Source organism: Anomaloglossus baeobatrachus, chromosome 10, assembly GCF_048569485.1.
Source record: "Anomaloglossus baeobatrachus isolate aAnoBae1 chromosome 10, aAnoBae1.hap1, whole genome shotgun sequence".
NCBI classification, from domain to species: Eukaryota; Metazoa; Chordata; class Amphibia; order Anura; family Aromobatidae; genus Anomaloglossus; species Anomaloglossus baeobatrachus.
Genome location: NC_134362.1, coordinates 165,777,926 through 165,802,700, shown reverse-complemented (window position 1 = coordinate 165,802,700; position 24,775 = coordinate 165,777,926). Strand labels below are relative to the sequence as shown.

Genomic DNA, 24,775 nt, shown 5'->3' with positions numbered 1-24,775 from the left:
AAGATATAGTCTACAGTGGGTACAGAAAGTATTCAGACCCCTTTAAATTTTTCATTCTTTGTTTCATTGCAGCCATTTGGTAAATTCAAAAAAGTTATTTTTTTTTCTCATTAATGTAATTCTGAACCCCATCCCCCATCTTGACAGGAAAAAAAGAGAAATGTAGACATTTTTGTAAATTTATTAAATGAGAAAAACTGAAATATCACATGGTCATAAGTATTCAGACCCTTATTGAGCAGAAGCACCCTCCCTTTTGAGCTAGTACAGCCATGAGTCTTCTTGGGAATGATGCAACAAGTTTTTCACACCTGGATTTGGGGATCCTCTGCCATTCTTCCTTGCAGATCATCTTCAGTTCCGTCAGGTTGGATGGTGAACATTGGTGGACAGCCATTTTCAGGTCTCTCCAGAGATGCTCAATTGGGTTTAGGTCAGGGCTCTGGCTGGGCCAGTCAAGAATGGCCACAGAGTTGTTCTGAAGCCACTCCTTTGTTATTTTTAGCTGTGTGCTTAAGGACATTATCTTGTTGGAAGGTGAACCTTCGGCCAAGTCTGAGGTCCAGAGCACTCTGGAAGAGGTTTTCTTCTAGGATATCTCTGTACTTGGCCACATTCATCTTTCCTTCAATTGCAACCAGTCATCCTGTCCCTGCAGCTGAAAACACCCCCATAGCATGATGCTGCCACCACCATGTTTCACTGTATTATGCAGGTGATGAGCAGTGCCTGGTTTTCTCCACATATACCGCTTAGAATTATCACAAAAAAGTTCTGTCTTTGTCTCATCAGACCAGAGAATCATATTTCTCTTAGTCTGGGAGTCCTTCATGTGTTTTTTTGCAAACTCTACGCAGGCTTTCATATGTCTTGCACTGAGGAGAGGCTTCCGTCGGGCCACTCTGCCATACAGGCCCGACTGGTGGAGGGCTGCAGAGATAGTTGACTTTGTGGAACTTTCTCCCATCTCCCTACTGCATCTCTGGAGCTCAGCCACAGTGATCTTGGGGTTCTTCTTTATCTCTCTCACCAAGGCTCTTTTCGAACGATTGCTTAGTTTGGCTGGATAGCCAGGTGTAGGAAGAGTTCTGGTAGTCCCAAACTTCTTCCATTTAAGGATTATGGAGGCCATTGTGCTCTTAGGAACCTTGAGTAGTGCAGAAAGTCTTTTGTAACCTTGGCCAGATCTGTGCCTTGCCACAATTCTGTCTCTGAGCTCCTTGGGCAGTTCCTTTGACCTCATGATTCTGATTTGGTCTGCCATGCACTGTGAGCTGTGAGGTCTTATATAGACAGGTGTGCGCCTTTCCAAATCAAGTCCTATCAGTTTAATTAAACACAGCTGGACTCTAATGAAGGAATAGAACCATCTCAAGGAGGATTACAAGGAAATGGACAGCATGTGACTTACATATGTGTCTCTGAGCAAAGAGTCTGAATACTTATGACCATGTGATATTTCAATTCTTCTGGTTTCATAAATTTGCAAAAATTTCTACATTTCGTTTTTTTTCTGACAAGATGGGGTGCAGAGTGTCCCTCAATGAGAAAATAAATGAACTTTTTTGAATTTACCAAATGGTTGTAATGAAAGAAAGAGTGAAAAATTGAAAGGAGTCTGAATACTTTCCGTACCCACTGTAACTTTTTCCTTCTAGAAATTGACAACTATTTCAGCATACACTGTCATACAAGGAAAATTATCAGTCACTGATTAGGACCGCTTACTGGACTCATATGCATACAAACACCAGGGATACTAATGAATAAAAGATGTTTACGTTTTACTGAAACTTTTCCCACAAATATGTACCATATTTTTCAGATTATAAGACACACTTTACCTTCCAAAAATTTGGAAGGAAAATGAGGGGTGCGTCTTATTATCCGAATGTAGCTTACCGGGAGGAGGTGGAGAGGGGTCACAGGAGGCAAGACCAATTCTGCAGGTTATGGATGCTATGCTGCTGCTCACTGCAGGGGGAGAGGCAGGGCCATCTTGAAAATGTCGGCGGTGTGGGCTTCAAATAATGGCACCTGGAGTCGGTACGTGTGGAGATGGAGCTCTCAGCTCGAGATTTCACCTGCACACACGCCGCCTCTGGCCCATTGATGGCGCCCGGAGGTGGCATGTGCGCAGATGAGATCTCGGCTTGTCATTGAGCAGATAGCTCAATATGCACACGAGCTGACTCCGGGCGCCATTTCTTTGAAGCCCGCACCTACAATAGTTTCTGCATGTTTGTGCCTCCCAGCGCCCGCAACCAGCATCTGGGACACCTGCCGTACCACCTGCAGCATTGCCCTACTCCACCACCACCCCTACCTCCTGTGACCCCACCCCCCTCCCAGTAAGACATCACCAGATTATAAAACAGACCTCCTTTTTATACTTTTTTTTCTCTAAATTTGGGGGTGTCTCAAATCCAGTGTGTCTTCTAACACGAAAATTATGGTATATCAATCTTATCACCTATCACTATAACAACCTGCCTACAAAACAGAGACCATTATTACCATGACACGTTCCCTTTTACAGCTCAAACAGGGAAGTTTGTCAATCACTAGTAGGACCACCCAATGGACTCCTATGCATACAAAAATCAGGGATTTCAATGACTATAATACAAATTAAATTTAAAATTGAATCTTTTCCAAAATTCCTGTACATCAATCTACTAGCTTTTCTTAGGGGTACTTAACACGTTGCGACATCGCTACTGAAATATCGTCGGGGTCACGGTTGTTGTGACGCACATCCAGCGCCAGTAGCGACATCGCAATGTGTAAATCCTAGGAGCGACGATGAACGAGCGGGAAACAGTCAAATATCGTTGATCTATGTCACGTCGTTCATTTCCATAATGTCGCTCCTGTTGCTGATTCGATGTTGATTGTTGCTCCTGCGGCGTCACACATCGCTGTGTGTGAAACAGCAGGAGCGACAAACATCTCCTTACCTACGTCCCGCCGCCAATGTGGAAGGAAGGAGGTGGGCGGGATGTTACGTCCCGCTCATCTCCGCTCCTCCACTTCTATTGGCCAGCCGCTTAGTGACGTCGCAGTGACATCGCAGTGACGCCGAACGCACCTCCCCCTTGAAGGAGTAATTGTTTGGCAGTCACCGCGACGTTGCTGACCAGGTAAGTGCGTGTGAAGCTGCCGTAGCGATAATGTTCGCTACGGCAGCAAACACAAGAAATCGCATGTGCAACGTGAGCGGGTACTATCGCGCTGGACATCGCTAGCATCGGCTAGCGATGTTGCAGCGTGCAAAGTACCCCTTACTCTACAACATAATTGTCATGATACCTCCATGAGTGACAGTTTACTGCACTATGCAGTCAGTGCTGTGCTGAGCTGTCAGTTCGGTGAGTGACAATTTAGTGCTGGGGCGTGCTAAGCTGTTGGTGTGTTGATTGACCGTTCATACGTCCTATTTGAGACTGGGAGGTTCTGGACTTTTTCAGGTTTTTCCTGTTCTCTATGATCGCCCAGCTATACACATCCTGTACCGGCGAACTACAAGAACCATGAGGCCGGCGATGGAACAGAAGGTAAGGTGAGCATAATGTGTGTGTGTGTGTGTGCGTGCATGCTTGTGTGTGTTTGTGCGTGGAATGGCACAATAGGGGACCAGGATGGGACATTGAACAAGTTGTGGAACGAATTGTCTGAGCTTGTATTATTTCCTATGGGAAATTTTGCTTTGCTAGACGAGTAACTTGGTTTACAAGCACACTCCCAGAACGGATTGTTCTCGTAAACCAAGGTTCCACTGTATTTGCTTTTAACCCATTTTATAGAAAGTATAGAAGTTTGGTATCTTACCGTGGATAACCATACATATGAGGTAAGTATTTGCAAGGTGTTATCCTGAAAATAGAAAAATACAATAAGTAAGAAAATTCTACTTAAGTGTACAATAATGGTAACATTAAATACTTTATTACCGTATTTTCCTTACTTCTACCTGTAAGACCATACTGAAAGTGCCGCCTTGTCAGACTTATCCTTTCTGTCTAAAGGGTGCTTTACATGCTGCAACATCGCTAGCGATTGCTAGCGATTGCTAGCGATGTCATGCGTGATAGCAGCCGCCCACGTCGTTCGTGCGACATTTGGTGATCGCTGCCATAGCGTCACACACACATACCTTTTTAGCGACATCGCTATGACCGCCGAACAATCCCTCCTTCAAGGGGGGAGGTGCGTTCGGCATCATAGCGACGTTACTGCGGTGTCACTAAGTGGCCGCCCAATAGCAGAGGAGGGGCGGAGATGAGCGGCCGGAACATTCCGCCCACCTCCTTCCTTCCGCATTGCCGGTGGACGCAGGTAAGGAGATGTTCGTCGTTCCTGCGGCATCACACATAGCGATGTGTGACGCCGCAGGAACAACAAACAACCAGCGGCATGCACCACCAATTATATTATGAGAAGGAGCGACGTGTCAACGATCAACGATTTTTGACGTTTTTGCGATCGTTGATCGTCGCTCCTTGGTGTCACACGCTGTGATGTCACTAACAGCACCAGATGTGCGTCACTAACGACGTGACCCCGATGATATATCGTTAGCAAGGTCACAGCGTGTAAAGCACCCTTTAGTTGTTAATTTGAACTGCAGGTCTAGCTAATATACGCTCAGTGTAATTATATTTCCTTGTATTGTTCATGATTATCATACTTGTTTTTATTATGTATACCCCTTTTATAAATGTAAAGTGCCATAGAATAAATGGCACTATAATAATACTAGTGGAGCACGACTGGAGTCCAATGGCCAGAGCAGCACAAGCAGCGAACAGCAAGTGGTTGTGAAGTTCTGGGAAGTAGCAATTGTCGCAGGCGGAGGAGGGGACGCTGCGCTCTCCCACTGCTCGGGTCCGGCTGCTGCTGCTGCTGCTGCTCGGTGGTGGCTCGAGCGGTGGGCCGGATCCCGGGGACTCGAGCGGCGTTCCTCGCCCGTGAGTGAAAGGGGGAATGGTTTTGGGGATTGATTGTCCGTGACGCCACCCACGGTTGTGGTGAGGTTGGTGACACCACCGCTGCTCTGGACGGGGATCCCGGGAGCGATGACAGGGAGCAGCTTGGATGTTGGTTCTCCCCTCCGTGGGTAGGGGGGTTGGTTGTCTCGGGGCCCGGTGAGGGAGGTAGGGATGGATGGCAGGCGGGTTACGGGGCCTGGTGAGGTGCAGGGTCGTGGGGGCAGCGCTGTGGCGCACGGCACGGTGGTACTCACTCAGCCAATGACGAATGCAAAGTCTCCGGTAAAACAAACGGCTGGATGGACGGGTCCCACAGACGGCTGCGGTGTTTCTCCTCCCGGCAGGTTGATGGTGACTGCCTTTCTCTGCACCTGTGTTGTGTTATGGTTCCAATGGCTTCCCACCGGTAACCCGCTCCCCAGCTTGGATGGCTGCTGAAGGAGCCCCTTTTGCCCGCAGGCTCTGGCTCTGGGAACTGTAGCCTTGGCGGTGACTGTGTTTCCCTCTACGGTGTGAGCTGTTGCCTTCATTCGGGTCTTAACTGCTGGGAAACCCCGGGGGTTCCCTTCGCTAACGTATTTGACAAATTTAACGGCGACTCCTAGCCTTGTCAGGGTCCGTAAGCCCTGCCGGATGGTGCTGGCTTCTCTTTACTCGCCGATCCGGTACCGCCGGGCCACCGCCCGTCCACGGTCCATACAGTTTGCTCCAATCAGCCTCTCCTGCAGACGGTCACCACCGTCTGCCAACCTTGCTGTATCGTCCGGGCCACACACCCGGACCTCCTTCAGTCTGCTCCTCTACCACGTCACTCCTCACTTCAACTCCTCTCCAAACTAAACTGCACTCTTTTCCCGCCTTCAGGACTGTGAACTCCTCGGTGGGCGGGACCAACCGCCTGACCCACCCCCTGGTGTGGACATCAGCCCCTGGAGGAAGGCAAAAAGGATTTTGTGCTTGGCTTCGCTGTGCCTAACCGGGGTGTAGGGTGTGTTGGTGTAGTACCTGTGACAACCTGGCTTGTCCAGGGTGCCACATTCCCCCTTAGTAAAACGCAGACCGTTCGCGGGCTACCCGTCCATCACCGGTTTTATTTTAACTGTAAAAAGATAAAAAACGGTAAACATGTTAACAAGCATTTTTTCAATCTTCCCACATCGGGGGGCACATTTCTTAAACGTTACCAACATTTTTTAATAACGGTTACGGCTTCCGCTCTCTCCCACCCAAGCAACCTGGCCCTGATGCTGCCCCTAAGCAAATGGGCAGCACCCCTTGACCCCAGTCCAGCACCAAGTTGCCCGAGCGGGTTCTGTCTCTTTCAGGGGACCCACGTCCATGGGGGACCCCTGAACCCCCGGAGGATCGCCACCGGTTACGGTAGTGCGGGCCTGGGCCATCCCTTTCCTCCAGGCCCATCCTCCAAATCAGCGTCTCCGGAGGCGGTCACGGTATCAAGCCCAACATTTTTATTTACATTCGACAAGTTCGTGGTTGCCCTGCAAGTTCTCGGGCTTGTCCGTAAGCAGTTCCTTACGCAAGGATACAGACAGTCCCCACGGGGACAACAGTTGCCGGCAACGACCGTTCAATCACGGTTGTAAATCAGATGAACTTTCCTTCGGTTGATCATTTTCACTTATCATTCTCAAACTTCTAACGGTACTGGTGGTCCCAACGGGGACAACTTGCAGCGGAGCTCCGCTGACTTTCACTTTAGGTCCACGGTGGCGACCGGAGGAGGGGGCTGGGCTGGTACTCGGGCCTCTTGACTGCCCCTCAGCTTTGCATCCAGCGCAAACCAACCCCTCTCCCCGCAGTGCCTGGTGTACGGTACCAAGTCTCCCGGCATCAGGTTGCGGCCCGGGTGGTCCTCTGGTAGATGGGCGTTGACGTCCCGTCGGGCCACAAAGACTTCGGCCTCCAGGCCCGGCTCATATATAAAACCATAGCCCCGACGGACGTCGAACCTCCTCACTTGCCCTTCATAGAGCGGTCCTCGGACACGGAAGGTGGCTTGGCGGAGGCTTTCCTTCTCCCAGATCGTGCGGGCCACCAGCTCTGCCTTTCTTCTCTCCCTCTCGGCAATCTCCAGGCCCAGCGGTGTCGGTTCCCTGTCCCAATACGGGGCTGCTGCAAGCCCCTGCGCACGGGTCGGGCCCCGCGAGACCTCCTGGACACTGCCCACCACTGGCAATCTGGGTGGAAGGTCCCGCGGTGACTTGGCCTGGGGTGCTGCCTTGCAGCGGCGGCCCGGCGCAACCTCAGCCGAGGTGTGGGGAACGGGCACAGGGATCCTCTCCCGCCGAACCTCCGTCTCCTCCTGCACGAGACGGGCTGCCGGGGCCGGTACGGGGTCAGGCACAGTCAGCGGTGCCTCCGATACAACTTCACCAACGGGCTCGGCCTTCGGCGTCTTCCACGGGAGCGGTGCTGCACGGTCACAGGCCTCGGCTGCAGATCGGTCCGCTTGGGCGGACAGGCGGGGTACCGCTACCGGTTGGGCGGGTAGCGGGCCTAGTGGCGGGGCAGTAACGACTAACACGGATAGCGAGGGAGGTGGCAGGGGGAGCAGGTGCGGGCCGGGCCCCTCAGCCGCAATGGCCGATCCTTCCGGAATACAGGGACGTGGGTCTCTTACCCGCTCCTCCAAATCCTCCTCCTCGCGTCTCCTTATAGCCGCTACCACCTCCGCCATGTCGACCTCCCACTCCTCCAGGAGGAGCTGCATGCGGACCTGCAGTCTTTGTTGTAGCTGGGCGGTCCGGACCTCCACTCACACCGTGGTTCCAGGCGCGGGGGCTACGTTGCTGCGGGACGGCTGGTACATTTCTGTGGAGACCTCTTCCAGAAACCAACAAAAAGATGGCCGCAGGGTCCTGGCGTCCCTGCTTTTATAGCCGCGGGCTACATGCAGCCAGACGTCCCCCTTAGTCTTTTTCCGGCTCCTCCTCTACAGGGGCGGGGTTTCGGCTTTCGCGCCTCCACTGCTCGAGGAGACGCTCGAGCGGGGACTTTTCGCGCCCAAAATGGCGGCTTCTGAAAATTTTTGGCCGGACACCTCCGGCGGTCACAAGGCGCACCTCTACCAGACGGCAGAGCGGTAAGATCCTGTTCGTGACGCCAAGTTTTCGCGGGCGGAGGAGGGGACGCTGCGCTCTCCCACTGCTTGGGTCCGGCTGCTGCTGCTGCTGCTCGGTGGTTGCCCGAGCGGTGGGCCGGATCCCGGGGACTCGAGCAGCGTTCCTCGCCTGTGAGTGAAAGGGGGAATGGTTTTGGGGATTGATTGTCCATGACGCCACCCACAGTTGTGGTGAGGTTGGTGACACCACTGCTGCTCTGGATGGGGATCCCGGGAGCGATGACAGGGAGCAGCTTGGATGTTGGTTCTCCCCTCCGTGGGTAGGGGGGTTGGTTGTCCTGGGGCCCAGTGAGGGAGGTAGGGATGGATGGCAGGTGGGTTACGGGGCCTGGTGAGGTGCAGGGTCGCGGGGGCAGCGCTGTGGCGCATGGCACGGTGGTACTCACTCAGCCAATGACGAATGCAAAGTCTCCGGTAAAACAAATGGCTGGATGGATGGGTCCCACAGACGGCTGCGGTGTTTCTCCTCCCGGCAGGTTGATGGTGACTGCCTTTCCCTGCACCTGTGTTGTGTTACGGTTCCAATAGCTTCCCACGGGTAACCCGCTCCCCAGCTTGGATGGCTGCTGAAGGAGCCCCTTTTGCCCGCAGGCTCTGGCCCTGGGAACTGTAGCCTTGGCGGTGACTGTGTTTCCCTCTACGGTGTGAGCTGTTGCCTTCAATCGGGTCTTGACTGCTGGGAAACCCCGGAGGTTCCCTTCGCTAACGGATTTGACAAATTTAACGGCGACTCCTAGCCTTGTCGGTGTCCGTAAGCCCTGCCGGATGGTGCTGGCTTCTCTTTACTCGCCGATCCGGTACCGCCGGACCACCGCCCGTCCACGGTCCATACAGTTTGCTGCAATCAGCCTCTCCTGCAGACAGTCGCCACCGTCTGCCAACCTTGCTGTATCGTCCGGGCCACACACCCGGACCGCCTTCAGTCTGCTCCTCTACCACTTCACTCCTCACTTCAACTCCTCTCCAAACTAAACTGCACTCTTTTCCCACCTCCAGGACTATGAACTCCTCGGTGGGCGGGACCAACCGCCTGGCCCACCCCCTGGTGTGGACATCAGCTCCCGGAGGAAGGCAACAAGGATTTTGTGCTTGGCTTCGGTGTGCCTAACCGGGGTGTAGGGTGTGTTGGTGTAGTACCTGTTACGACCTGGCTTGTCCAGGGCGCCACACAATCATAGGGGAAAATTCAAAGAGAAGTGGGAATTGTCTGGGCAAAAAAGTTCTTAGAAGCTGCAGACTGGAACTAGACTGTGGGAAAGTGTCACTAGGCGTTTTGCACAAAACTAACCAATTGTTATGGCGGCATCAGACACTGTTCATATTACAGATCCTGACACTTCACCCTATGGGTTCTCTGGTGCTTCTAAGCTATGCAGGCAGGTTTGGCCATCAACCAGCTGAGGGTTCATTCATTATCAGGCTAGCAAAAGTAAACATCTACTAGCCTGCTTGTTACTTCCGGGTCACAGGTTATTGGAAGCCGATCACATTGGCTGCCTTTCTATTTAAGGCCTCTTTCACACGTACATGCCTCCGGTATGTGTTTGGCAGTTTTCTCACATACCGTAGACACGTACACACGTAGACCAATGGATTCCTATGGTTTTGGACATGTACCGCCCCACAAGCTCGGCTGCGACCGCCGGGCCGCTCGGATTCCTGCTCGTACGGTGGGTGGTGGCTCAAGCCTTTCCCGGACCCGGGGGTTACGTCGCTCTGCAAGGGGGTTGGCGCTACACGCAGGGACTTGACGGGGAGATCCACGGCCAGGGCCGCGGTGATTTGGTTTGGGATGTAAGTTCGTGATGCCACCCACGGGTTGTGGTGAATAGATGGACACCACCGCTGCCGTTAACTAGGCCTCCCGGGGACGGTGTTGCGCAGCTTGGTGTTGACCCCTCCGTGGGTAGGGGAATGATGGTCCTGGGGGCCCGGGGGAGGTGGTGAAGCGTGGGAGCGGTTCCGGGCGTACGCTGGTGCGGTGCAGCGCGGTGCACGGCCCGTAGGCACTGGTGTACTCACTATGACACAACACACTGGAGTCTGTGGTAAACCAAACGGGGTGATGAACGGGGTCCGCAGCCGGCTGCACCTTCTCCCAGAATAGGTTGGTGGTTTCCGCCTTTCTCCGGCCCCTTTTATATGAACGTTTGACTCCTATGCCTAAGCAACGGTAGTCCGCTCCCCGGCTTGCTGATTGTCGGAAGAGCTCTGTTTGCCTGCAGACGCTGGCCCTTTGGGTCTCTATGCTTTGGCGGTGGCTTTACCCTGTATGGTTGAGCTGTTGTCTTCTAGCGGGTCTTGTGTGGTATAGGTCCTAAAGTCCAGTCCTCAATCAGTGGATTTGACTCGGCGCTGTCAGTTCAGGGCTTTGTACTGGGTCTGAGTACCCCTCCTGGTGCTCCGGTTTCCAATCGGCTCCCCGGTTTGGTACCGGCGGGCCACTGGCCGACCCCGGTCATTACGGTTCCACCGGCTGTAATCCCAGCTACTGCAGGCGGCCACCACCGTCTGCCTCCTTGCTAAAGGCGACTGGGCTCCGACCCAGCCACCTGAGTAGACTCTTGGTAGGCCTGGTCACAGGTCTGCCCTTGAACTTGTCCTGTCTCCTTCCTTGTCAAGGCTACTCCTCACACTGCCATAGAACTTCCTGTCTGAACTTGTGTCTTTCTCGCCTCCAGGCCTGTGAACTCCTCGGTGGGCGGAGCCAACCGCCTGGCTCCGCCCCCTGGTGTGGACATCAAACCTGGAGGGTGGTGACAAGGGTTTCTTGGTTGGCTGCTGTCACCTACTTGGGGAGGGGGTGATGTGTGTGGTGTGTGACTACCTGGGACGACCTGACTAGTCCAGGGCGTCACAGACACACGTAAGTATTTTCACACGGAACGTGTGTCCGTGTGTTTCTCACGCCGACATATATTTAAGGAATTTAGAAATTTTTCATGTGGCTTTAAGTAGGCCCAAACAGGGAACAAGATGACTTCCACAGGTTCAAATAGCTATCATACTAAAGGCCAAGTACAGAAAAACAAGAAAAACCTCCAGTGGTGACGAGTGAGAATTAAACACAATTACCAAAGTGAGTAACATTTGCCACTAGAGGTCAATCCATAGAAGGACAACAAAATCATGACAGAGTGTTGTTTTCTGTTCCCCTACCCTCACAAAAGGGTATCTGAGTGTATCTCAGTGTATCTGAGCATGGGGGAGGAGAGCAGTGAACATCACTCCGTAAATATGAATATCTGCTAGACCGGCAGTTCAAATCCACTATGTAGGCCACATGTACACGTTGAGTATTTGGTGATATTTTTTTTTACCTCAATATATGTAAGCCAAAATCAGAAGTGGAACAATCAGAGGATAAGTATAATAGATACTGTACATTGGCACCACTTCTGCATTTTTTACCCTCTCCTGGTTTTGGCTTACAAATACTGAGGTAAAAAATTCACCAACATATGCACGTGGCCTTAATACTGAGATAAAAACTCACCAAATACTCAACGTGTGCATGTGGCCTTAAAACTGATGTAAAAAAACGCACCAATAATCAACGTGTGCTCGTGGCCTTAGTACTGAAGTGGGAAAACTCACCAAAAATTCAATGTGTGCACGAGGCCTTTGCACTGAGGTAAAAAAAACCCTCACCAAATACACATGTGCATGTGGCCTTAACCCCTTCACTCCAGGGCGATTTTACGATTTTCTTTTTTGCTCCCCTTCTTCCGAGATCCGTCACTTTTTTATTTTTCTGTCAATCTTGCCATATCAAGGCTTATTTTTTTCAGGGTGAGTTGTACTTTTAACTGAAACCATGAGTTTTACCATATAGTGTATTGGAAAACGTCAAATAAATTCCAAGTGCATAAAAATTGCAAAAAAAGCGCATTTTTGAAATATTTTATTCACCGTGTTCACTATATGGTAAAACGAATGTATCGGTATGATGCCTAAGGTTGGTACGAGTTCATAAACACCAAACATGTATAGCTTTACTTTTATCTAAGGGGTTAAAAAAATTCACAAGTTTGTCCAAAAAAAGTGTACTTTTAGTGCCATTTTCTGAAACCCATAGCGTTCTCATTTTTTGCGTTCTGGGGGCTCAGTGATGGCTTATTTTTTGTGTCTCAAGCTGATGTTTTTAATGATACAATTTTTGCGCAGATGCTACATTTTTATCGCCTGTTAATGCATTTTGCGCAAAATTTGTGAATAAAAAATGTAATTTTGGCGTTTGTTTTTTTGCCAGTACGCCATTTACCGATCAGGTTTATTGATTTTACATGTTGATAGATCGGGCGTTTCTGAACGCAGCAATACGAAATATGGGGTTTTTTTTGTTTTTTTTTAACCCTTGCTTTTTTAAAACTTTTTTTTTCTTTTCTTTTTTTTATTACTTTACTTTAAGGATCAGCAGTCTGATCGCTCATTCATTTCTGTAGATCATAGTTACACAGCTGAGGTCTGCAGAAATGCTGCTTTAATTTCACACACAGCGCTCTGCCGGCAGTGAGAGGAAGTGACTCATGATAGCTACAGGAGTCATCACATCGCATGACCCTGTGCTACCATGGCAACCATTGGCTCCACGTGATCATGTCAAATGACTTTTGATGGCGGCCGGTGAGTACAAGCTTACCGCGCTGAGCATATACATCGGGCTGTCTCAGTTTGACAGCTCATTGTATGGGGTTAACAGACATGGGTGAATAGCAGATATGAAAAATATGATATATTCTCCTATTTGGTCTTTATCCCTAAAACAATCAGTTACTTTTCTCCAATACATGTCATTATATGCGTTATTGATTGTGTAGCACACCCATCAACCTATTGGGACTTGAGGTCAGGAGCAAACAGGCTCCATTTTAGAAAAACTTCATGGAAGGCTGAAAATGTTGCTATCACAATTCAGATACACCACGGTTGCCTTACTCATCTTGACTACAAGTGCTGTTTATTTGTAACTATGGCAGAGTTTAAGATGTACATAACTACCCACCAGATGGACATGTATCAATGGCTTTAAGTGACCATCATTTGTTTTTTTCTCAAATCCTGCCTGAGATTCCTCCACGAATAGAGCAAAAATCACGCAAAGAAAAATGAGTGTACCATAGGTAGGCTAGTATTGGGGTCTCAGCATTGAGCTATAACGCCCATGGCCAGTGTAGGCCCGGGCTTATCCTTTAGTGGAAGGGGCTGGACTAAAGGGTGCTTTACACGCTGCGACAATCGCTAGCGATAGCTAGCGATGTCGTGCGCGATAGCACCCGCCCCCGTCGTCGTTGGTGCGACATTTGGTGATCGCTGCCGTAGCGAACATTATCGCTACGGCAGCGTCACAAGCACATACCTTTGCAACGACGTCGCTGTGACCGCCGAACAATCCCTCCTTCAAGAGGGAGGTGCGTACGGCGTCACAGCGACGTCACTGCAGCGTCACTAAGCGGCCGGCTAATAGAAGCGGAGGGTCGGAGATGAGCGGGACGTAACATCACGCCCACCTCCTTCCTTACGCATTGCCGGTGAACGCAGGTAAGGAGATGTTCGTCGTTCCTGCGGCGTCACACATAGTGATGTGAGATGCCGCAGGAACGATGAACAACATTGTACCTGTGGCAGCAGCGATATTAAGGAAAGGAGCGACGTTTCAACGATCACCGTTTTCGAACGATTTTGCGATTGTTGATCGTCGCTCCTTGGTGTCACAAGCTGCGATGTCGCTACCAGCGCCGGATGTGTGTCACTAACGATGTGACCCCGACAATATATCGGTAGCGATGTCGCAGCGTGTAAAGCACCCTTAAGTGCCTACTGCGAGGGGGATGCCAGGTACCACTCCCAGGGCAGTGACCAGGACTGTGGCAGCTGACTCCCTGGACAGGAGACGGACTCAGATAAGGACACAGGTGCAGGCTGGTACAAGTGGGATGGCTGAGTCAGACAGGCAGGTACGGACAGGTATGATGGGCACAGCAGGGACAGATAGGTATGGCAAGGCAGGAACAGGTGATAACAGGACAGGAGCTCGGGACCTGACAACTAGCAGACTAACTCAAGGTGTTGCACAGGCACCTCCCCTAATGTGAGGGTGTCTTGAATACATAATGCCTTTCAGCCATAGACTGAGAGGCATTTCCTGGAAATAGCGCACCAGTCCTTTAAGAGGAGGCCCTAAGCACACTCCCAGGAGACCTGGGCTGTGTGCACAGGCCCCAGGAGGGGATGGAGGCAGCAGCACACGTGGTCGTCCTGGGAGGTAGGAGGCAGAGGAGGACGTGAGTAAGTCGCCGTCCCTGCAGGGAGGCCAGCGCTACATGGGCACTCGTATTTGCAAGTTTAAAAAGAGATTTAGATTGGTCCATTGCCATTTTGACTACATTCATGTAATCCAGGGGTGGGCAATTAATTTTCCCATGGGGCCGCATGAGAAGTTGGGATGGTTTTAGAGGGCCGGACTAATATAATTAACTCGGTTCTACTATATATATATATATATACACACACACACGCATATATACTGTGTGTGTATCTAATATATATACACATACACACAATGTATACATACATACATACACACACAATCCCCATATACTACATCACTACACCCGCCACATACTGCACCTGTAATATACATCCCTATACACTACACCTGTAATACACTACACCGCTATATAGTATACCACTATATACTACATCACTACACCCCTATATACACCTGTATTATACTACACCACTATACCCCTTTATACACCTGTATTATACTACACCCCTACACCCCTATTTACACCTGTATTATACTACACCCCTATTTACACCTGTATTATACTACACCTCTACACCCCTATATACACCTGTATTATACTACACCCCTACACCACTATATACACCTGTATTATACTACACCCCTATTTACACCTGTATTATACTACACCCCTACACCACTATATACACCTGTATTATACTACACCACTACATACACCTGTATTATACTACACCACTACACCCCTATATACACCTGTATTATACTACACCACTACACCCCTATATACACCTGTATTATACTACACCACTACACCCCTATATACACCTGTATTATACTACACCCCTATACCCCTATATACACCTGTATTATACTACACCCCTATATACACCTGTATTATACTACACCACTATATCCCTTTATACACCTGTATTATACTACACCCCTACACCCCTATTTACACCTGTATTATACTACACCCCTATTTACACCTGTATTATACTACACCTCTACACCCCTATATACACCTGTATTATACTACACCCCTACACCACTATATACACCTGTATTATACTACACCCCTATTTACACCTGTATTATACTACACCCCTACACCACTATATACACCTGTATTATACTACACCACTACATACACCTGTATTATACTACACCACTACACCCCTATATACACCTGTATTATACTACAACACTACACCCCTATATACACCTGTATTATACTACACCCCTACACACACCTGTATTATGCTACACCACTACACCCCTATATACACCTGTATTATACTACACCACTACACCCCTATATACACCTGTATTATACTACACCACTACACCCCTATATACACCTGTATTATACACCACTACACCCCTATATACACCTGTATTATACTACACCACTATATACACCTGTATTATACTACAACACTATATACACCTGTATTATACTACACCACTACACCCCTATTTACACCTGTATTATACTACACCCCTACACCCCTATTTACACCTGTATTATACTACACCACTATATAGTACACCACTACACCCCCCCCCATATACCACACCTGTAAAACTACATTCCCATATACTGCACCCCTACACCCCAAATATTTGTCAACAGTTACCCCCCCCCATTGCCCCAGCAGGTTACTAGTAACCACTCACCTGTCTTCTTATTGTCCCCTCCTCAGGCTCCTCCGTACGTTTCCCCCGCTGAGCGGCTTCTCTTTCAGATGCCCAGGCTGCGCTGACGCTGTATTCCTAGGAGCCGCTGCTTCTCTCCGTGCGGCCCCGGCTGCTGCAGCGTCTTCTGCTGCCGGGCGGGAACTTTTCAAATGACACGCGCGCGCCGTACTGACGATATCAGGGCGCGCGTGTGTCACAGAGAAAAGCTGCCGCAGGGAACAGAGGAGAGATTCCTGCGTTCCGCTGCCTGCACTGACTGTGCGGAGCTGCAGGATCTGTCCTCTGTTTCCTACCCGGCACGCAGCGTGTGATGAGGGCAATCTGACCACAGGCCTCCCGGAGCCTGGAGTTCCGGACAACAGGTCAGATTGCCCTCATCAGTGACCGGCCAGCAAGGACGCCCTGAACCAGGCAGGCTGGTGACAGAGAGTAGGCGGGCCGGATTTGGCCCGCGGGCCGCCCCTTGCCCAGGTCTGATGTAATCGGTGTATGGACTTGTGGCGCCCCTGAGGCTTCCGTCGCCACAGAGACATTGCACCCCAGTCAGAGGTGTGATGTCCCATCCTGGGTAAGGAAAGGGGTACATGCCAGTTCACAGGTAAAACTGCACTACACCCATTGCTAGGCACACACTGGGACAAGGGATAGTGGCAGTAACCCTCCCATGCTGCATGCTGGGAGGGGTCGTAAGACCCATCCCTGCTCCCATAGGGTGGTAGCTTAGCAACCGGGGGGTGGGGAGAGCCAGCCGAGTGTAGAGCAGAGAGGAAGGTCAGAGTTTCAGTTTACCTCAGAGAGTGAGAGAGTGAGGAGCCAGCATGTAGCTGAGAAAGAGAAAGGAGCTCTGTGAGTTCAGAGTGTCCGCAACAGAGAAAGCAACAGAGAAGGAGAGAAACAGAGAGTAGAAGAAGAGCTATAGTCAGGCAGGAGCTAAAGAAAGAAGAAAGCGACGCTTCCTGGTGAAGACCCTGGGACTCGGAGGGTCCAGGTGACACCAAGCAGGGAACGAAGGGATTCCAGGGCCATAGATAGCTTCAGAGCTGGTGGCCAGTGAAGTCAGCTGAGAAAGGACACAATTAGAGGGGTGCACTGGCATCAACCCCCAGATCTACCCAGGATCGGCGGAGGTCCCTGACGGTGGTCACAGCAGTCCAAAGGCTCCTGCAGGCCTTGACAAGAACTGTGAGTAAAGACCTTGAAACTGCACCCCTGGTGTTGCCTCAGTTATTTCTCTGCATAGACACGAATAAGCACCAACAGTGTCCCCGGGGCACCGCTCCACCTGTGGGGAGCAGTACCACCATTGCTGCCATATCATCACCCCGGAGGCCTCACACAGCAGCGGCGGCTTAATAGCCGCATACCACAGGTGGCGTCACGAACACAAACCCCAAGTCATCAGCCATATTTAACTGACACCCACCAGGGCCACGGAGTCGGGCCCCGCCACCACTGATTACCCCCGGACTAGTCCGGCCCGGCACCGGGTGTTCCATAGCCCTGGGGTGGGCGAGTCAGACTATTAACTCATGTTGTATTAATGGTGATGTAAAAGCGATTAAAATAAATAAATTAAAAGCTTAAATACAGACCCATCCAAAAAGAACTCACCAGATTGACAATTGTGTATATGAACAATGACAAATTCACTATGGTTGCCGATTCCCAGTTCAATACTGGGCGCACATCTTTGATCTGCTCTTCAAGCTTTAAGAAATCGACCAAATCTGTATAGCTGCAATCTGTGCCGTAACATACACCTTATAAAAGAACAGGACAAATAATGATTATTTCCATATAATGTAAATGTAAAATCCAAAATTAAAATATATCTGTCATCAAATTATTATGCCCTAATTAAAGGGGTTGTCTAGATTTATAACGAAAGTCTGCAGTCACTCTATTGCACGCTGTTAGGATTCTCCAGTGATGGCGAAAAGACTGAGCAGATGTTTGACTGCAGATATGTGATATGCATATTTCCAGCCACAGTTCCACTAGACAAGTGAACGACTAGTCAGAATGTGGCCAGAAGTATGTACAGTGGGTGAAATAAGTATTGAACACGTCAACAATTTTCAAAAGGTGCTATTGACATAAAATTCTCACCAGATGTCTGTAACAACCCATCCAATCCACACAAGCAAATAATTCAAATTCTAGATATCCATAAATTGTTATGTGTAATTGTAGGAGGTGGCTGAGTCCTTGCAATGTAAAATGATGTCTATGCTTTATGTGCTATGTTTTATGATGCAGAGTAATATGAATCCATGTGTAAGCAAAGTGTAACAGTTAGGCCTAATGCAGGCGTCACACAGTACGATATATCGGGCAATATGTCATCGGGGTCACGTCGGTAGTGACGCACATCCGGCATCGTCTGATATATCGTAGCGTGTGACAGCTGTGAACGAGCAGAAATACTCACCTTCTCGTTCATCGTTGACACGTCGCTCACTTTAAAAAAATCGACCGTCAGGTTGTTCATCGTTCCCGTGGCAGCACACGTCGCTCCGTGTGACATCCCGGGAACGACGAACACAGCTTACCTGCGTCCCGCCGGCAATGCGGAAGGAAAGAGGTGGACGGGATGTTTACGTCCCGCTCATCTCCGCCCCTCCACTTCTATTGGCCGGCTGCCGTGTGACGTCGCTGTGACGCCGAACGTCCATCCCACTTCAGGAAGTGGACGTTTGCTGCCCACAGCGACGTCGCTAGGCAGGTAAGTACGTGTGATGGGGGTTTAACGACTTTGTGCGCCACGGGCAACTAATTGCCCGTGACGCACAAACGACGGGGGTGGGTACAATCACTCGTGCAATCGCACGATAGATCGTCCCATGTGACGCCCGCATAAGACACACGGCGAGAAAAATGTTGCGAGTGGAGTGCGATAAAACATTGCATTCCACTCGGACCAATTTTAACCTGTGTCAGCGCACATGAGCGATTATTTTTTCAGTCCTAATCGGACCGAGAAAACAATCGCAGCATGCTGCGACTTTAATCCGAGACTCTTTCTCTCGCACCCATTCAAGTCTATGGGGCGAGAGAAAAATCGCACTGCACTCGCATTACACCAGTGTACCGCACGTGCAGAGCGAGAATCGCAATAGCCGGCAATGGAGGAGAGAGGGAGATAAATCCCTCCCCTCCGCAGCACTGGCCCGCCTCTCCACAGCGCCAGCCCGCCCCCCGCAGCTGAGGTCCGCTCGCACAGTTGGACCTCAGTCACAGGGACACTAGCATGACACTTGGCTCTGCTATACTGCCAGTGTGAGCAGAGAGTCATGCGAGGATCGCACTAATGCCCCGTGTGGCCCCGGCCTTAGGTTAAGTGCGCACACTGAGTTTTTTTGTTGCAGAAATTATCTGCACCTTGTGTCAGAAAAACACATCAAAATGGAATGGTTTTTTGTGAGTTTTGGTGTGGTTTTGGTGTGTTTTTTTGTGCCTTTTTGTGTTATGTGTTTTTAAGTGAAATCATTGGCTGAAAAGGCTAAAAACCACAAGAAAAAAAACGCACCAATCATTGACATGCTGCTTCTTTTTTCTGCACCCAAAAACTGCAAGGAAACTAGAAGCCATGTGCGCACAGCACGTCAGAATTCTCATTGACTTTGCTGGCATAAGGATAGACATGCAGATTTGGACAACAAACCACCAAAAAACACATAAAAAAGCAGTGTGCGCACAAGGACTTTTTTTGCTGCATTTTTTGGTGCAGTTTGTGGCCCAAAACTGCATGTCTTTCCTTCCCCAGCAAACTCTATGAAAATTCAGAAAGGCTGTGCGCACATTGCATCTTTTTTCCTTGCAGTTTTGGGTGCAAAAAACAAGAAGCAGTATGTTAATTCTTTGTGTTTTTGACCTGCATTTTGCCATGGAATACACTAAAAAAACACATGGGCAAACACGCATCAAAAACACATGCAGTTTTTTTTATGCGTTTTTCCACCAGGAGTGCATTTTTCTGCCACAAGATGCCGTTTTTAGGTGCAGAAATTTTCACTGCATAGTGCAGTGTTATATTATAGTAATGCTGACATCTAGTGGCCAGTGTGTGTACTACGGAAGGATAGTTTAGACACGGAAGGGTTAAGAGTGAGTTTGAGGGAGGAGTAAAGGAATGAAGTGTGGTCATATAAAGAGAGAGGGTTTCTGACCAGGAAGAGAGGAGGAGGTTGGTCTTGGTCAGGGGTGGGGAACATCCGGCCCGCGGGCCGTATGCAGCCCGCGATGACCTTTTCTGTGGCCCCAGGGGCAAATTCCCGGTGGCTGCGGTGCTCGGGCAGCCGTTCATCTTGTGTATTGCCGGCCGGCAGACAGCACTGGGGGTGGGACTTTCTCCCTCCCTGAGATTGCAGCTAGAAGCAGTGTGATGGGGAGGGGCCTGCATGGCACTAAGAAGGCCGTATAGAACCATGCGTTCTGCCTCTCACCCTCCCGTTCTGTGCACTCTGCCTCTGTGCTCGACCGTTCAGGTCTAGCACCGCAGAGGAGAGAGAAGACGAAAATGAAGCCAGCCCTTGAGCTGAGCTGCTGCATGCATGTTGCGTCAGGCAGGAACTTGTGCTGCACCTGATCTTACAGGGCAACTAAGCAGCAGGTACTTATATGTGAGCTAAGTGTGTTTATATCTAATATATACCACCATATATCAAATGTATTTGTGACTTCAATGTCCAGTATATGTGTTGTGATATAATCACTGGTACTATGCTGAGAGGGTTAAGGTGTGTTACCTGGGCCGGCTCTGTTGTGGACAGCTAATGAGATAGGTGGGACGGCTGTTCACCATATCTCCACCTCGGGGTGTGGTCCCAGGAATGAAAGTCAGGCCTCTGGACACACTCCGGGCCCTGCACTGAAGTTCCTGTGCTGGAGGAAGTAGCTGGGTGTATTGATGGGTGGAGGTAAGGAAACAGCATCTGAGAAGGCTCTGCAGCGACTTGTGGACTGAACATAACCTGAAGGGCTGAGGTTTGGGAATGTACCTGTTTTCCTGCCTGTACATGCCATGTGATGTCCGTACCAGCGCGGTGCTTTATGAAGTGGAATAAAGCAGGCTGTGATCTTAAGAAACTGTGCCTCCTATGTCTACCTGAAGCCCTCATGCTGAGCGAGTAACCCCCTATGTTGCAAGGTGCAACGTCACATATGGTGTCTCGAATGCGGGCATGCGGTCTGGTTGCTAGGGGCAACGCAGCCTGGTTGCTAGGGGCAACGGCCTAGGACATATTTCTGTGGATACGGACTGCTTGCGGTGGATCGGCGGGTCCACGAAAATTTTTTGACGCGGTTTGCTGTGGATCGGCGGGTCCACGAACAGGGACAGCGCTCTCAAGCACCTGGTGGTGAATCAGCAGGTCGTTGGGGACCCGTGCTGCAGTGGCGAGAGTCCAGCGACTGGAGATTCCAGGCCAGCCGGAATTGCAAGGCCCTGCTTGGTGAGCAGTGATACACCACAGGCTGGAGATCCTGGTTGTACGGGCAGTACAACCCGGAAAGGTTAGTGGTTCTCTAACCCCCCCCCTGTCTTTGACCACCGGGTATTACCCATTGGAGCGCCCCTCCTGTTCCTCTTTTCGTTGCAGCATGGATGAGCTCCTGAACCAGCTGCTGCAGAGTCAGCAGCACCAACAGCATGTGCCTGGAGGTCCAGTGACAGCAGTGGGGGCTAAAAGCCAAAAAGAGGGAATGGTCCCTGCAGACGTTGTGGAGGAGCTGTACCAGTTCCTGGTGCAGGGACAGCAGGAGCTGTCAGTGTGCAGCGATGTGGCAGCCATGGACCAGTTTGAGCGTTCCCTTCGGGGGCCGGTATGGACACTGGGTGCCCAGGGAGATAAGGGCGAACGGTGTGAACTGGGGGCTAAGGACGTTGCATGGAAACCCCAAAAGGGGGCGGAGTCCCAAAAAGGGGTGGTTGCCCAAAAGGGGGCGAAGTCCCAAAAAGGGGTGGTTGCCCAAAAGGGGGCGGAGTCCCAAAAAGGGGTGGTTGCCCAAAAGGGGGTGGAGTCCCAGAACGAGGTGGTTGCCCAAAAGGGGGCGGAGTCCCAAAAAGGGGTGGTTGCCCAAAAGGGGGCGGAGTCCCAAAAAGGGGTGGTTTCCCAAAAGGGGGCGGAGTCCCGGAACGGGGTAGTTACCCAACAGGGGGCGGAGCCTCAGAAAGCGATGGTGACCCACAAGGGGGTGGAGCATTTACAAGCCAAACAGGTAGACTATAGCAAGGGGCAATGGGGTTCGCCTTACATATGTCCTACCTGCGGTATAGGCTATCCATCCAGTATGAGGCCACAGAAGTGCTCCGTGGACTTGAATGGGCTACGTGTGTCTGGTCTGTTAGACCCGGGGAGCCGGTTGACCTTAGTTAGACCCATGCCTGATCTCCATGTGATGGTGGGTAGGACGATAGAAGGAAGTTGTGTGCATGGGACCACTAAAGTATATCCTCTGGCCAGGGTGATGATTCAAACGGCCAAACGTTTGGGACGCCCTGATGTGGGTGTAGCGCCAGATCTGTTATATCCAGTTATCATAGGACGGGACTTTGAGCTCTTTCAGGATTTATGGAAGACAGAGGCCGGGACCGATTGCACAGGAATGAGTCGGCCCTCGCCTAAGAAAGCCTCTTTTCCGTATGAGGTTATACAGATTCCCTGTGGGATATTGGGGTGCAATGAGGAGATGGTACCTCCACATAAGGACTGTCAAGAGTTAGGGGTGACCATGACGTCTCCAAAAGGAAGTGACAGTGTGACCACTACAGTTATAGTAGCTCCAGAAAAGGGGGCCGACATCTGGTTAAGTGGGGACGTGTTAGTCCAGGACACCAGGGGGAGTGACGATGACTCCAGTAAAGACACTGACTCCAGAAAGGTGACAAGCAAGTACAGTAAGGTATAGAAGTGTGAGAAGGGCAAAACTTCCTCCCGACGCCGAAGACGTAATAAGCGCCGAGAGGTGGCACAGTGTATGTCGCCTGAGGGTGCAGAGAAAGTGAAATACCTGGGTAATGAAAACACGTTGCCAGTAGCAACTGCTACGGTAGAGTCTGACAGTGATATCCTACAAAAGAAAGAGGAATCAAAGACTGAACTGACACATTGTCACGACAAAAATCAGCAGGGTGAAATTGCAGGGAAGGAACCGACCAAAGAAGTAATGGCGGTGTCTCCTATAATTTCCATGCATGAAGCTGGAGGTCTGTTGGATGATAGCGCTGTACGAGATGACATCCTACAGAATAATATAGGAGAAGGAATCCAGGGCAGTGTTGGTGGAGTACAAATCCCCAAAGGTCATGGTGAGCAGACCGGTAAGCTACCCAGTGGTGAAGTGATGAATGTTGAAAATGGGGCCAAGGTTCTAAGAAGAACAGAGTGCCGTGCTGAAGGGCGTAACACCCTGGTAGAAGGCGATGCTGTAAACTCCCAAGAGAAGGCAGAGGGTGACACTGCAGAGACCCAAGTGGAAGTTGGAGGGAATGCAGTGAAGTCCCAAGACACAGCAGGTGCTGTAAAAGCGGAAAGAGCCTCTGAGGAAGAGGTGAAGTCTGGACGTGAGGTCTCATCAGAAGCTGAGAGCCTGACTGACTCAGTGGGTAAGACCAAGATCGCAGACAAGAAGATTGGCTCAGCTAAGAGCCTGAAACCCGAAGGCTCTGAGGCCGGGGCGGAACCTGAGGCGTGTGTAACTCAACAGGTGAAGCCTTTGGCGGAGAATATGGAGGAAGGCAAGAGACCTGAGAAACAGTCTAGTGTCCTTGACACTGAAGGAAGCAGACCAGTCTTCAAGTACCGGATAGACGTGCCGGAAGACTTAAGAGAAGCCTGTGCCAGTGAGAAGGTGCATGAGAGATTCCAGAAGGCAGTAGGGGCCTGTAAAGTGTACTTTGCCGCAGAGACTAATCAGTTGGTGGTGTGCTCTTTCAGTGATGCCACAAAGAAGCGAGTGGCAATCCTGAGTGACATGCACCTACGGTGTCTTCGTACGAAGTGGCTCATCACTGCAAAGAAGGATGAAGACACCAGACGCTTGGCGCAGCTGACCGCAGGCTTTCAAGAAGTGGTGGTTGTGAAGAAAGCATTAATTGGACTGGCATTGAGAGCACTAAGAAATAATATTAAGCAAGCCAGGAAGGTTCCAGGTGTCACAGCTGTGCATTTAGATAAAGACAGTGGAACATTTCGTATCTATGGGACAACTGCAGAAGCGGTGAAGACAGCTCGCCGGTTATTGGAGTTTGTGGAAGAGATCATTCAAGTGCCCAAAGAGATGGTTATGAGGCTTATTGGACGACATGGAAGAGCCATGCAGGAGATGGTTGATAAGACCGGTGTGACGACATTAAGAATTGATATTCATAACGAAGCCAGGAGGCCCTGTGAAGTTGGTATGGTTCCATGTACCATTGTGGGCACAACTGGATGTGTTGAAGATCTACGAGCCCTCCTAGAATACCGTTTGGGATACCTGGAAGAGTTAAAACAATTGAATCAAGAAAGACGGAAGATTGCAAACCAACTTCGCCAAGTTGGTGTAGTTTGGCGACCATATAGGGGCTATGGCCCCGAAGAGAAAGGTGGCCCGCTCGATGAACGTGTTGCTTCAGAGGGCAAAAGCAAGTCCAATGGTAAAAGGAGCCAGGGTCATAGAGGACCCAGG

General features: G+C 50.4%; 1 protein-coding gene across 1 annotated transcript in view; it reads right to left on the bottom strand.

The window, feature by feature from the left end:
• Window positions 1–24,775, bottom strand: part of LOC142255296 (5-hydroxytryptamine receptor 3A-like) — a 96,445-nt gene that overhangs the window by 20,540 nt on the left and 51,130 nt on the right. Inside the window, exons 2-3 of the mRNA XM_075326832.1 lie at window positions 17,717–17,865; window positions 3,832–3,876 (exon numbers count right to left, since the gene is read on the bottom strand). Of these exons, the coding sequence (XP_075182947.1) occupies window positions 3,832–3,876; window positions 17,717–17,865 (194 nt within the window). The remainder of the gene's footprint in view (window positions 1–3,831; window positions 3,877–17,716; window positions 17,866–24,775) is intronic.